The 13,431-nt window shown below is 43.6% G+C and overlaps 2 protein-coding genes across 3 annotated transcripts; one reads left to right on the top strand and one right to left on the bottom strand.

Moving 5' to 3' along the window:
* The first annotated feature begins 1 nt into the window (after position 1).
* Positions 2 to 3,428, top strand: LOC142890837 (uncharacterized). The gene is made up of 9 exons (XM_076030121.1): positions 2 to 199; positions 1,060 to 1,314; positions 1,412 to 1,556; positions 1,654 to 1,786; positions 1,892 to 2,012; positions 2,119 to 2,194; positions 2,425 to 2,518; positions 2,628 to 2,748; positions 2,877 to 3,428. Exons 1-9 carry the CDS (start codon positions 184 to 186, stop codon positions 2,933 to 2,935), a joined length of 1,020 nt encoding a protein of 339 aa, XP_075886236.1. The 5' UTR covers positions 2 to 183; the 3' UTR covers positions 2,936 to 3,428.
* A 67-nt stretch (positions 3,429 to 3,495) lies between these two features.
* scyl2 (SCY1 like pseudokinase 2) lies at positions 3,496 to 13,253 on the bottom strand. 2 transcript variants are annotated; one of them, XM_076030096.1, is made up of 18 exons: positions 13,117 to 13,253; positions 11,531 to 11,720; positions 11,263 to 11,420; positions 10,707 to 10,851; positions 10,404 to 10,553; positions 10,098 to 10,319; positions 9,648 to 9,764; positions 9,433 to 9,558; positions 9,022 to 9,198; positions 8,494 to 8,616; positions 8,156 to 8,269; positions 7,932 to 8,064; positions 7,735 to 7,853; positions 7,542 to 7,642; positions 7,260 to 7,314; positions 7,083 to 7,160; positions 6,847 to 6,969; positions 3,496 to 6,534 (listed from the first exon to the last, which is right to left on the bottom strand). In XM_076030096.1, the coding sequence occupies exons 2-18, from the start codon at positions 11,705 to 11,707 to the stop codon at positions 5,896 to 5,898; spliced, it is 2,757 nt and encodes a 918-aa protein (XP_075886211.1). In that variant the 5' UTR covers positions 11,708 to 11,720; positions 13,117 to 13,253; the 3' UTR covers positions 3,496 to 5,895. The 2 variants fall into 2 exon arrangements, with proteins under 2 accessions (XP_075886211.1, XP_075886210.1); XM_076030095.1 differs by lacking the exon at positions 13,117 to 13,253 and adding an exon at positions 12,927 to 13,045.
* Positions 13,254 to 13,431: the final 178 nt, after the last annotated feature.

Genomic DNA, 13,431 nt, shown 5'->3' with positions numbered 1-13,431 from the left:
CTTTCTCTCTCAAAAATGCTTTAACGATTATATATAAGAGGTTTGCATGAAGCCTCTTGATCCTATCATCCTATCATCTCAATAAACTATATTTTTAAAAGTGAAAGAAGCTGTTCGTCATGGGCGTGGACTCATGAGCATGAGTATCTGGTGGCTTGTTGGAATTGACAGCAGTTCCGCACCATGGCCACAGCCGCCAGTAAGTCCATTCCAGTCTGTATTGTTTGTGGCAATGTCGGGTTCTTGTTTGTTTGATTGATTGATTGATCGTTTGTTTGTTTGATTGTTTTCTGGAGAGAAAGGCAGGGGGCCATTCTATAGCCTATTGTGAATCATGTGGAAACAGGACGTCTATGTTTAGTATTCGTAAAACTTTGCTCCTAAAAATCAAACCAAAACCAAATTGTGATTACGTTGCACTACGACTGTCGTTGTTGATGTTAATGTGATCACTGCTGCCCCTGCTGCTGCTACTGCTGCTGTTGTTAAAATTACTAGTAGTATAAATAATTGTTTTAAACGCAGACTAATCTCGTTTTTATAGTATTAGAAAGGTTGAAAGCGACAACGTTTCGGTTTCATTTTGTTTTCATTGTGTTGGCGAATTTTTAATCTCCACTGACATTTCAGACGTTATTTTATCCAGTCACATGCATAGGTTGTAAGTCAAAAGTGATGGTGCAATGTGTGACAGTCCTCAAAAATGTTGTTTTTTAAATTTTTTAAATTAAAAATAAAGCATACACACGCAAAAGAGACGCTTCGTCGCGACAGTTAGGGGCGCTATTTCCGAGTTTTTCCCGGCAATAATTCAAGTTATGAGAAATTGAACAACATTTCTGAAAGCTGACCAGAGACAAATATTTAAGAAATATTCAAAGTATTTAAATATAAGCATAATTAAGCATATTTTAACATAAATTGTATAAATGTATACACCAAATGACAAATAACCTCTCCTATTTTTGGGACACACACACTCGCATTTCACCATCACATCCAGATAAAAGTGATAAAATGGGCGTTGTGGAATAATTTCTGTGTATTTGTGTGTTTCAGGTCCAGTCACTCTGTATGATGCCTCTGACATCAGCGATGACTCAGAGTCACAGGATGAGGATGACAACTTTACTGAGGTTATATCTCAGCCCTGTAGGTATTACAACAGCGGTGGCTGTCGGGACGGCAGCAAGTGCCTTTACCTGCATATCTGCAAGTATGCTTTGAGAGGAAACTGCAGGAATGGGTCTAATTGTTCCAGGAGCCACAACATTACTGGGGAGGCTAGAACGAGAGCTGAGGGCCAAACACCAGGTGACACACAGGGGGGAAATTTTTATGAAGAAATTGCGCTCATTGAGTGTACAATGTTAAGTATGTCAATGTAGCTAAAATATAATTTTTAATCCAGGCCCAACGCTCACCAATGGACAAATCTACCAGTGGCAGCTGTACGACGGAAACAGCTGGATGGACATTCAAAATGACCATGTCATAGAGGCGCAGTATTCACTGCCTGAAAACAAGGGCATGAAATTATACAACTTGCCAATTGGGTAACCTATAGAAAAGATACAGCTACAGCCTTTTCACAGAGAAAACAGAGAAGAGGGTGGAATCAGGTGACTGAAAGTCTTTAAATCTCCTCTCCAGGTCAGTGTGCATAGATTTTGAAAGAATGAGAGTGATTAAAAAATCGCTCAAAGTGAGGCGTTTGGATGATGGAAACACAGAGTGGGCCTGGTATGTCATCTTGAGCAGTAAGTGGATAAAGTATGGAGAACAGGTACAGAAGGAACCCCTTTCCTATCCATTTGGATTGATCAGTATTAATAATAGTAAGTAAATATGATGTAACCCAGATTAATTTGGGAATTATTTATTTTAACAGGGATCAACACAAAACCCCTGCCATGTGAATAGCCAGGACATTGAGCAGGCATTCCTCCAGAATCCAAAAAGCTCTTTCACTTTTGACTTGAAAGGCGAGACCTTGGAGATTGATTTCAAAAGTGAAGTATCGTCGCAAATATAACAGGAAGCGGTCACGATAAATTCAATGACAAAAGCCTCTTCACTTCGCTCTCAGGAAACATTCTGCTTTCTCTTGTTTGTTAGCAATGCAACAGATCAGCAAGAAAGCGGAGAGAAAGAGGAGAGTTGCCCGCCGACCTCTTCTTCATTTAAATCCATTGTAAGTTTTTTTTTCTATTTTTCACAGCAAAAACGAATAAATTACAATTACTTTGAATAGTTTGACCTTTGAGATTTTATTTTGAAGGCACTGCTCAAATGGGATTTATGATAAATAAACCAGGTGTCTTTTGAGCAGTTTAAATGGAATTGGGATCCAACTTGGCACATGAAATCTCAAGTGATGCAAAAAATATTTGTCAGGATGCACATTTCAGTTATTTTTCTCAGGAGACCTCAAGTCACGTCAGCTCTCCAGTTGGGGACCAGGGCAGTGTGGGAGTTTGAGTGCAACACTGGAAGGTGGTGCAAGTTCAAACACAGGGTGAGTTCTCAGTTCTGTTGACCATCGTGAAACAGGTTTGGCCAAAACATTTGAACCAAAAAAAGCAAAGCATGTAAAACTGAAATGAAACCATCTTCTCTGAGGACAGAGGGGCACCTCAACTGAATGCTCAGTGGACAGTCAGGACATTGAGTTGGCCTATCAGCAAAACCCCACCGGCAGAATGTCGTTTCAGGTGTCGGGGCAGAACTACATGCTGGACTTTGAAGGTTTGCACGTTATATGTTCTGAACATTGTCAATAAGAGATAACATTAACTGTATATGGCATGTAGAAACATCATTTCCCTGTCATATTTGTGTAAAAATAAGGGATTTCTTTTCTTTCCTTCGCATAGCCATGAAGCAAATCAACGCAACCAGAGGTACGCGCAAAGTCAGACGTGTGCTGGTGTGAGCATTTGAGATGATTCCAAAGAGCTGAAATAGGAAGACATGAGTCATGAGGGTTGAAAATGACAAAGACCAACAATTGAAACTGAGGAGTTGCCCAACGGACACCTAAATGCTGCCAGTTAAACTCAGACTTGAGTGCTTGTCTATGCAAAGTCCAAAGTTGCTGTGTGTACAATCCGTGTTCCAGTTGTGAGCTCTATGATGTTATATTTTTACACATTTTCTAATGATAGCCGTTATGCTCATACTCAGCCTCTACTGCCTCTGTGTTGAAATGAGGGGGTCAATGTGACATGACATCAAAAATACTTTTGATGTCTTATTTGATTAAACAACGCCATTCAGCTACACACTAATAATGCATTACTTATCAATTTGCCTAAAACATAAAAAACACCATTTATTAATTTACCAATTTTGTCAACTGTCCTTTTATGTCAGTCCTGTATTTGTCCTGTTATGATGCACAATGACAGATAAATTCATTAATGATATCCATGGCAACTCTGAAAGCTCATTTGTATTATTATGTATGTGCAGCAAAAGGATAACAAAAAAACCTTTGAAAGTTGCAATTATCAGAAAGTTTAATCATTTGTTGAAAAATGTGCCTAATGTATTGAGTGCATCTAATGTGTTGATCCTGCTGTCACATCCTAAATCACATCTAACATACTACAGTATCGCAAGGCTGTTTCTTCCAAACATAGCATTGCTGAATGCAGTAAAATCCATTGAAATGGTTTATCACACACACACACACACACACACACACACACACACACACACACACACACACACACACACACACACACACACACACACACACACACACACACACACACACACACACACACGCACACACACCTTCATTAGATTTCTGTATTTCTCTTTTTACATGTACAGATCTCAACAGAGCATCTCAGACACTGGCACCTTAAGCACACAAAAAACGAGGGCCACACTACACGTGTAAGACAACAGTGGTATACAAACAATCTCGTAGAAGAATAAGCTCTAGTTTTTCAGCCTCGTCGGGGCAAGAGGGGTTCATGACCTTGTCGTCACAGCATGTTCCCTCACCTACAGGTTGAAAGAACTCTAATCAGATGAGGATTTGTGAGTGAAACAAACCAGATGTGTCACATATAATGAAAAAAAACAAACAAACAAACATTAAAGGTCCCATAAAATGCAAATCTGCTGTCTCCATCTTATCGCTGGGATTCGCAGAAATGAGAAATGTGTATCCTGAACGTATTTTGCTTGTAGAAAGTGTGCGCTACAACTAGCAGTTCTGGAATTCAGCACTCTGTGACGTCACAAAGTTATTCTACAGTGGAAGATGTGAAGAGAGAATAATACAGGACCTTTCATGTGAACAAATTAAAAGGGACTAGAACACCTTTACCATTACTTCGAAGACCTTTTCGTGCACCTCGTTTGTCATTTGATATCTCTTGAGCGACTTGTTCAACAGTGAGATGGACTGAGAATATCTCCATTCCAGTACTTTTAGGTAAGTGTCCTCTTCTAACACAAAGCTGCGTCAGAAGACAATGTTATCGTGAGGCAACGTTGACAACAATCAAAGTCAGTATGGACAAAGCCAGAGGTGCGTCTGAAACCCTTAAAAGAGGTACAATACACTCAGAAATTGAAAGGTTTAGAATGAATACACATATATCTACGCTGCTGATAAAATCTGACAGACCCGTGTGATTACTGCAGGTAAGTAGAGATGAAGGTTAAGGACACATCCACAGCTGCTTGAGCTGAATGGTATGTAACCTCAACAAACCCAGCCAGGGTTATTGCACACGACTCACCTAAGGCCTCTTAATCATTATCATGGGGCAGTTAAAAAAAAAAAAAAAAAGGCCCCGACCCTCACAGAACAATCTACTCTTTAAATATTTATATTTACACATCTTGATAACTTCACCTCTTACAGTGGAAAAGTGCTGAAACCAGACTATACACCTGCATCCTTGTACAAATCCACCCACAGACGTGGTGCACAGCTGAATTTCCAGCCAATCATGGACAAATCCAAGCAAGTGTGGAACAAAATGCTGTTGCTCACCAGAATGATCTGGAATCACTGTGAGGCTCGACTCATTATCACGATCTTCTGTGGCCGATTCTTCAGTAACACACGGCAACATGTAGTTTAAGAAAGCAAATCCATGAAAAAAAATAATAATAAACTTAATACTTTTAACAGATCGGTGCGCTTTGACTGGTCTGACACACACACACAACAGTGGGTTCACTGCACATTTTGCTCACGATGGTCCTCAACAACCAGACAAAAAAATAACCCTCCACTTTCTGATATGCTTTGGAAGTCACATGAAGTCAAGTTCACAAAATTGAAACATGGTGTTGGGGAATTGTGACCAAAGATTGTGTCGGATTTTCTTCACAAATCGCCTGTCTGAATGCACAGCAGTAACTGCAGGCCTCCAGCCGGATTCATATGTCTTTATTTATGCACCCTGATCTTGCCGCCATCAAACGAACTGAAGAACCACTGAAGGTGCGCGAGCCTGAAGAATTGCTTACAGCCACTTTCAAAATGTGGGTTCGAATACAGGTTGTGAAGTGAGATCCACTCCATTCATTCCAATCACGCTTCACATCAACAGATGACCTTCCCCCGCATCAACGCAGCAGGTCAAGTACAAAACAGTAGGAAAGCCCACCCTCCCCCCAGCATTTAAACAGCACAGCATAGAAGAAGAAGAAGAATTAGGTCCCACCCCAACGTTTTACCTTCTGGTCCAATAGAAATGGAAATTTAGCCAACTGGTCATGAGCAAAGGTCTGAACTGAGTACAGGTAGGATTAAAAAAATAGGGACAGCAACATCCTGGTTCGGAGTTCCTCGTTTTGTTCTATGATACCAACGTTCTTAAAAGAATACGCTGAAACCTTCCTCTCATCCTAATTTTGTTTTTATCCAAACAAGTCTTTCAGATCGTTGTTGACAGATGCACTCTGCTTCACCCCACTTTGGTTCAGGCTCGGCACAGCAGCAGCAGCAGCGGCCGGAGTGCCTTGGGAAAAGTTCTGCGGGCTGAAAAAAGGATTTGCTTGCATCCCAAAGCCGCCGGGGACTCCCCCCGCACCCACCGAGGCGCCCTGCATCTGAGTCTGAGCGGTGTGGGCGGGGCCGTACTGCTGGAGCCAAGCGGCATTGGTGCCCTGCGCCGACTTCGGGCCCATTTGGTTGAGGGTGACTCTGGGCTGGCCGGGTGAAAAGAGATTGTCCAGGGCGGACAAGTCCGCAGCTTTGCTCAGTCCTTGGTTCTGCGTGAGGGCTCCAAAGTTCGGGGTGCTGGTGGTGGTCGCCATGCCGCCATAGAGGCTGGGACCAGGGGGCCTCATGCCCATCCCCATGCCGCCCGCCGAAAAGCCCATCTGCGTGTTGAAGCCATTGGATACTGGACCGCCCATGGAGCCCATCATGGGGCTGGAGGAGGGGAAGCCAGATATGGTGGAGCTCTGCACTGGGGCCGGTCGGGCTGTGTTGGCCATTGACAGACTGTTTAGCGATGTCATGTTGTTAAGAAGGCTGCTGGTCAGATCTTTAGCCTGCAATGGGAAATCGGAGAGGGTGCATCACCAATCGTGTGAGTTTAACATCACACAACGGCTGGAGATGGAGATGAGGAAGAAATGGAGAAAGTAGCTGTGTTTCCGTTACCCCTAGAATTGCGCAAAACCTAAATATTGCAATGAAAAACTGGTAATGGAAACACTTTTAAAGTGGATTTTTTTTTTTAATTTACCCATGACTGGCTTTGGCTCGGGTTTAATTAAACGGCAAACACTTTCTCTGGGCTCTTTACCGGAAGTCTTGCGTAAATATTTTTGTTTGCATACAAGCAGGAATGCTGGAGTTACCTTGGCGTTGGTGCTGGATGCTGGTTTGACAGCCTGCGGTGCCAATGGCTGCTGGCTCCTCAGTTTGGCCGCCTGCTCCTGCTCCTTGGCCAAACGCTGCTTCTCCTCAAGAGTCAGAGACATCTGGGGGGGGGGGAGTTGGGAGAGGCAAGGTCAATGATGTGGCGAGCGAATTGTGCAACACGGTGACAAAAGGTGAAGGCTTGCGGAAATGAGGTGTGAAATTGTCGTCATACTCTATTAGGTTGTGCCGCAGCAGCTGCGGATCCAATCTCCTTCCCGTTGACAGCAGCACTGCCAAATATGTCATCCATCTAAAGGCAAGGACAGGCAAAGAGTGCAGACACAGAGTCAGGATAATCCCAGTTTTTGCAAGGAAAAAAAAAAGGTCGATTTCAAAGTGGACCTCTCACCTGGCTGGTAGGTGGGCTTTTGACTTCCTCTCCTGGGTTGGTGATGTTTATACTCCTATTAAAAAAGAGACAGAGAGAGAGAGACTGATTTTATAAAAGCACCAGTTTGCAATGTAATTCCTTAATGTCTTACTCAGAAGGCCAGCTGGCGTAGATCTAATTCCTTTTGTGCTCTACAGTAAAACACCCACCTTAGATGCATTCATAATTAAACACTGAGTAAATACAGAGGCTGGGCTTACCCGCAAAAATAAAAAATTATTAACAATTAGTGACAGGCACCTCTGCTGCTCCTGCATGACGTGAAGCTGCTCCAGCTTGGTCTTGTGCTCAGCCTCCATGCGACTCAGCATGTCCCGTATGACCATCATGAACGAGTTAAACTGAAATAATTGCAAAAAAAAACCCACATATCAGGAAATGATGCAAACAGGAAAATAATAGAGAGAATCACATGCTTTGTGATTTAGCATACCTGGTTCAGGTTGAGGTTGCTGTCTATGCTCAGAGACACCAGGTGAGGCAGGCTCTTACTGGCGAGGTGCTCTTTGGGGATGCCCAGCTTCTTGTGACTGAAGGTGCATTTGTAGATTCCTGGACAGGTGAGAGAAGTCACACATGTGTCTATGGGTGGTTTTTACATAGACAGGAGGAAGACAGACATCTCTTTACCCAGAATGCCCATGAGCACAGCAGGTTCTTTGGAGGGGATCTGCTGCAGGAAGGGCAGGATCTCATCCAGGACGAACCACTTGTCCAGATACTCCAAGACCTTACCCAGACACACCAGAGAGTTCACTCTGACCTGCAGGGAAAAGGAAGTGAGACATGTGAACACAAACCAAAAATAACTGTGCCGTATGACAGGATCAAAGAGGGTGAGAAGGGCGACTCACAGCGAGCGAGGAGGTCTGCAGGCAGGCAGATTTGATCCGAGGGACCAGAGAGTTCTTCATTGACGGATAGTCGATCAGGTTCGCAAACGTGGGGATTATGTTCAGACAAAGCTCCTGCACATCAACAGATAAAACCATGTTTCATGTGGGACAATTAAAATATGTAACACTACAGTGAAAATTACTGTGAGAATAGATTTTATCTTAACATCAGCACTTAATAAATTCCAACAGGACTCTTTACATTATCTAGTCTAGAACTTGTGTTTTCACTTTTCAGGATAAGACATTTGTTTTTTGGAAGAACATGTCCAACACAAAGCCGCTCTAAACTGCACCTGTATCTGCACAGAAGGTGCCTCCAGGGCTCTGTAAACCATGGGCAGCACACAGTTCTTAATCTCCTCTGATGGGGTCTTGGTCAACAGAAGATCCATCTTTTGCAGGAATATCAGCAGGATCTGCACAGCAAAGGCACCAGGTGAGGTCGAACACAATAAAGTGTCATTTCTGACAGGATTCCGTGATTCATTCTACAAATGAGTGTAAGGTTAAGTGGACGTTTGGAAGCTTTTAATGCTACGGACAATGCTGGGATAAACGAGTCGAAGTGAAGGAGCAGAAACCACTCACCATGTTACTAGCCTGCAGAGGCATGAAAAGAAAAATACAGAGATTTTGACATAGCGTGAGCAAAAAGTGAAAGTGGCACGCTTCAAAAGAGAACAATATTGTGGTAGAAGGGGGGTGGGGGGGGGGGGTTCAAAGATGTAAATCGCACTTCAGCACATGCATGTCATCATTTAAACACATTCCCTTATAAAACACATACTTGGATAAGGCATGCATACACTTCCTATATGTACCTGAATGGGCTCCTGCTGCTTGAAAACGGGCGTGAGGTCGGGCAGGATGAGGCGGCAATACTCCTCCTTAGTGCACTCTTCAGCGATCAGCAGCACGTTGGGCAGCACGAAGGGAACCATGTCCAGGTTGACAAACTCGGAGGTCAGTGACGGTAAGATGCGATACACCACCACTCTCTATTGGATAAAGAAGAGAGGAAGATATGGATTTTAAAAAAATATGGAGAAATAAGAATTATAAACAAGACATTACAAAACGATGTATTAGTTTGTTTTTCAAAATCCCTATTCAGTGTTAAGGTTGTGGTCACAGCTAGTGCCAGACACACACAAAAGGATTTGAAATAAACAAGAAAAAGTTGTAATGTGACTTAGTCTGATTTCATACTTTAAATGAAACTACAAGCTTACCTTGGGTAGCTTGGGGAGGACTTTGGGCAGACCCTTGTAGAACTGGGACTTCTGCAGGTTGTCTCTTTGGAAGAGGGAGTCAAAATATTGCAGGGTCATGGCACCAACGTCATCAAAAAAAGGAATCTGGATTGAAAATAAACACCATGATAAGAAAAGCCATTCGCACAAAGTCAAATACACTGCAGTTGCATTGTGGCTGCCCGGATGCAAACCTTGGTCATCTGGTCTGCGTCAGGTCTGACGGTGGGCGTGACGCTGAGCAGCATTTTGACATGCTCCCGCACTTCCTCTGGGATCTTGTTCAGCACTGCTGGATTCATGGTGCTCAGCTGCAATTGGACAACACAAACACACACGAGCAGGAAGACTTGAATCGCCGACAAAGCCTATAATCAGTTTTGATCTGCTGCAAGACTTTGGTTTTTCAAGAGGAGATTAAAATAATGCTGACAGCAGCTATTTCGATGATCAGGGTTAAACAAGCATGTTAAACTTCAATCCAGTCTGGACAACATACTGGACAACATTACGGCATGTGCAATAGAGTCAGAGCACTTCATGGAATTTGGATCAACCTCCAAGTATTACGTGTGAATACATTTTTAAATAGGAAATATATTTGCTGTGGCACACCTGTGGCTTATAGCAACAAGTCCACTCACCTGGTCAAGCTGCCTGCTGAAACTCTTAAAAATGTCATGCTTGTTGACTTGGAAAACAGGCTTGCCCTCGTTGAAGACAGCGTGCATGACCACGCCCAGCGAGTACATGTCAGAGGCGGAGTCGCAGCTGACAGACAGGATGTATTCAGGGGCCAGGTACTCTGGGTTGGGGAGGCAGAGCGGAGGCTGATTGGGCTCCCACTCTTTGCACGCGTACTTGGGCTGCAGAAGACCAGAAAACACGTTCAGACGACGCAAGATGAGACAAGTCCTCCGCTAACAGCGTGTCCTGCGTCAGGGACGAACCTCAGCATCTGAGGCATTGGTGGATGAGATGCTAAAGTCAAAGCCCATGATCTTCCAAGATCCGCTCTTGTTGAGGATGATGTTTTCTGGACACAAGTTGCCGTGGACCATTTTCACGCCGCTGTGAAGGAAAGACAAACCCTCCGAGATCTGGATGGAGAAATTAAAAAAAGAAAAAAGGGAATGAAACGTTGCAGCAACTGGACATCATCACGCAGTGTGAAAACAATGAGCCTGTGTTTTGTTTCATACATTGAAGATTGTTTTGCACAAATCATTGAAGGAGAAAAGAGGGATTCTCACCTGTAACAAGCCATACTTGGTCTCCACATCGTACAGTTTGTACTCCTTGATGTCGGTGGGGACGGGGCTGGGCAGGTTGTCCCACTGGCCCAGCACATTGGACAGACTGGCAAACACGGGCTCGGTGCAAAACGCTAAACAGTCCCTGGGGACAGAAATAACATCACTTTGAACTGAAATGAAATCCTTTTCACAGCGCTGAGTTATTCTTGAACTGACTGAGGCAATTATTAACCTGATCAAAGAGAAAAAAGAAGATGAATCAGTGGGGTTGTTTTTAGCTGGAGGAGGTCAAAGTTCAAGAGACAGCGAGAGAGTGGGAAGGAGAAAGTAAACATGAGACTGCTGGAGACCTATTTATCCTTAAGGGGGACATAAATCATTCAGAGACTCATCTACAGAATCTTTCTATTATGACCAGCTTCTGCTCACACATTCACACAACAGATGTGTTAAAACACTGATTGGCTCCAATGTCAAACCTCCCACTGTGCTTCCACATGGGGAATTTGCCCTTGGATAGGGTGTTTTGTTTGTGTTGGTGTGCATTATTCACCGTGACTCCTCCAGAGGATGCTGCACCGTGAGGAGACGGGGGTGACGCAGTCGGGTCAGCTGCTGAACGCCTCTCTTCAGCGAGTCAATGATTTGGTCCTTCTCAAACTTCTGGTACTTGTCAATCATTTTCTTGTCAAACACAAACACAGCCACTTCCTGGAAGAGGGAAAAGATGACTCAGAGTGAGCAATCATTGAAACCAACCTCCCAAGCCGGTTCGTGATGAGAACCGCTCATTAGTTGATCAAAGGAAAGACGACACACACCTGTTTAGTGGACTTTTTGGTGCCGTTGTAGATCCTCCAGCACAAGCCAGGACCCCCGCTGGCAATGTGCCGTCCAACCTCAAACTCACGTGTCACAGGGTTGCCCATGACAGCACTGGTGACATCTGCCGTCACCTTGGTGACAGTGCTCTTTAATTTGTTTAGCATAGACTCCATCTTGCAGCCTGACCTGGAGGATGAAGAGAAACAAATTGGGTCAAAACAAATAAAGATATTCATTGATCTTAGACAAGGTTGTCATGCAGATGTAAAATCTTTTTTTTCCCCCAGTTTTTGCTAGAGCTGACTGAAAGCTCTACTTTCAACAACAGCCATAAGCCATCAATTAGATAAATTTGCACATCAAGGTATCAGCAGCGACTGCCCTGCAGGCTGAGTGAGGAGATTGAACTCCACAACAGCCAACCCCACAAATGTAAAATGACTCAGTCAGACAATTGTGTCGCTCTGGGGATGTTGGGCAACAAGAAGTTAAAAGACAGGGAAATAAAGGGCGAGGGTAATATGGTATTTTTGCGCTTGATATGTTGTGCGCAAGATCTCAAAGTACTCTGCTGATTATTCAGGAAACTTTAAATCACACTTTGAATCAGCTAAGTGAAACTAAAAACAGTTTTCAGCCTCAATTCTCTGCAGACGTCACTGAGCATCATATTTTACGCTGCACATCATTTGAGTCACATTGCAGGGGCAGCGCCTCTTAAACAGGTTTGACTTCCTGTTTCCTGTCATGCTGACAATCACCAGATCCATAAAAGGTACACCAAGGCTGTCGGTATTTACTTTAGGCAAATCAATTGTATTACCATGGTTATCAAACAAAGGCCACTGACAGAGGCAACAGGTTGAACGAATGTAAAGGACACTGAGCAAATGTGTGCGTGTCCCAGCAGACGGGAACGTCATCTACCAGCACATTTTTTGTAAATGTCATGAATCAGACTGTGGCAGACGGTTTTCGTGACACATGCTGACATCCGTCAGGTCTGATGAAACGGGCCAAAGTAGGAGCACTTCGAAACAGCCCCTGCATTACTGAGAGTCATCGTAGAGTCGTTAGCTTAGCATGTTAGCCGTCCGGATAACAGGCGGTCTGAGGGCAGCAGTTCCATAAATACCTCCGTCTTTAGAAACAAATAGTCTATACAATAAAAACAGTTTGTAATCGTTTTAAATAAAAGTGTGTTACTGGTGGCCGTCGCCATCATGACAACGATTATGGCCATTACGTCCGATTGAGAATTGGCTGTCTGTGAGCCAACGCTTCTCCTTTAGCCCGTGCGCACTCGTCATAACTAGAGCATCACCGTCCAACACAGCTACCTTGATCGTTAAAAAAAATAAAAATAAAGTAAAAAAAAATCATTCGACCCACATCCTGCACCGCAAAGTCGACACCATAGCAGCGTCCAACTGGCTATTGCGAAGGACTTTTGAGTTAAACCCATCACATCGGTTGCTAGCCGAGCTAACTAGCCAAGTATGCAGTGACGTCCATGTCATCACAACCCAGTAGTTGTTTCAGCAGAACTGGCCAGTGCCGCATATAAAATGAATTTACTGACCTTTATGTAGATAGAGAGGTTGCTTTTAATGTATATGTATCTACGTTTAGGCTGTCAGCTGAAGCGCTGTCAATTGTGGCTGTCAAACACAGCCCCCATGTCTACCACTAGCATATAATATGATGGTGAACAATCCCACTTCCGGGTTTGTTTTTTTTAATGGAGTCAGGTGGATTGACGTCACTTACTTTTAACGAAGAAATTGATATATAAAGACATAATTAATAAATAAATAACCAAAAGATCTTTGACTGTGCTACACTGTGCTACCTTGGTCCAGGTTCCAACACACAAAATAAAGCGGCATAAAGAAAA

The sequence above is a fragment of the Nelusetta ayraudi genome, unplaced genomic scaffold (genome assembly GCF_046127955.1).
Source record: "Nelusetta ayraudi isolate G7.1 ecotype Tasmania unplaced genomic scaffold, CSIRO-AGI_Nayr_v1 ptg000027l, whole genome shotgun sequence".
Taxonomy (NCBI): domain Eukaryota; kingdom Metazoa; phylum Chordata; class Actinopteri; order Tetraodontiformes; family Monacanthidae; genus Nelusetta; species Nelusetta ayraudi.
Note: the sequence above shows the minus strand (reverse complement) of the source record. Positions and strands in the feature narration are given on the sequence as shown.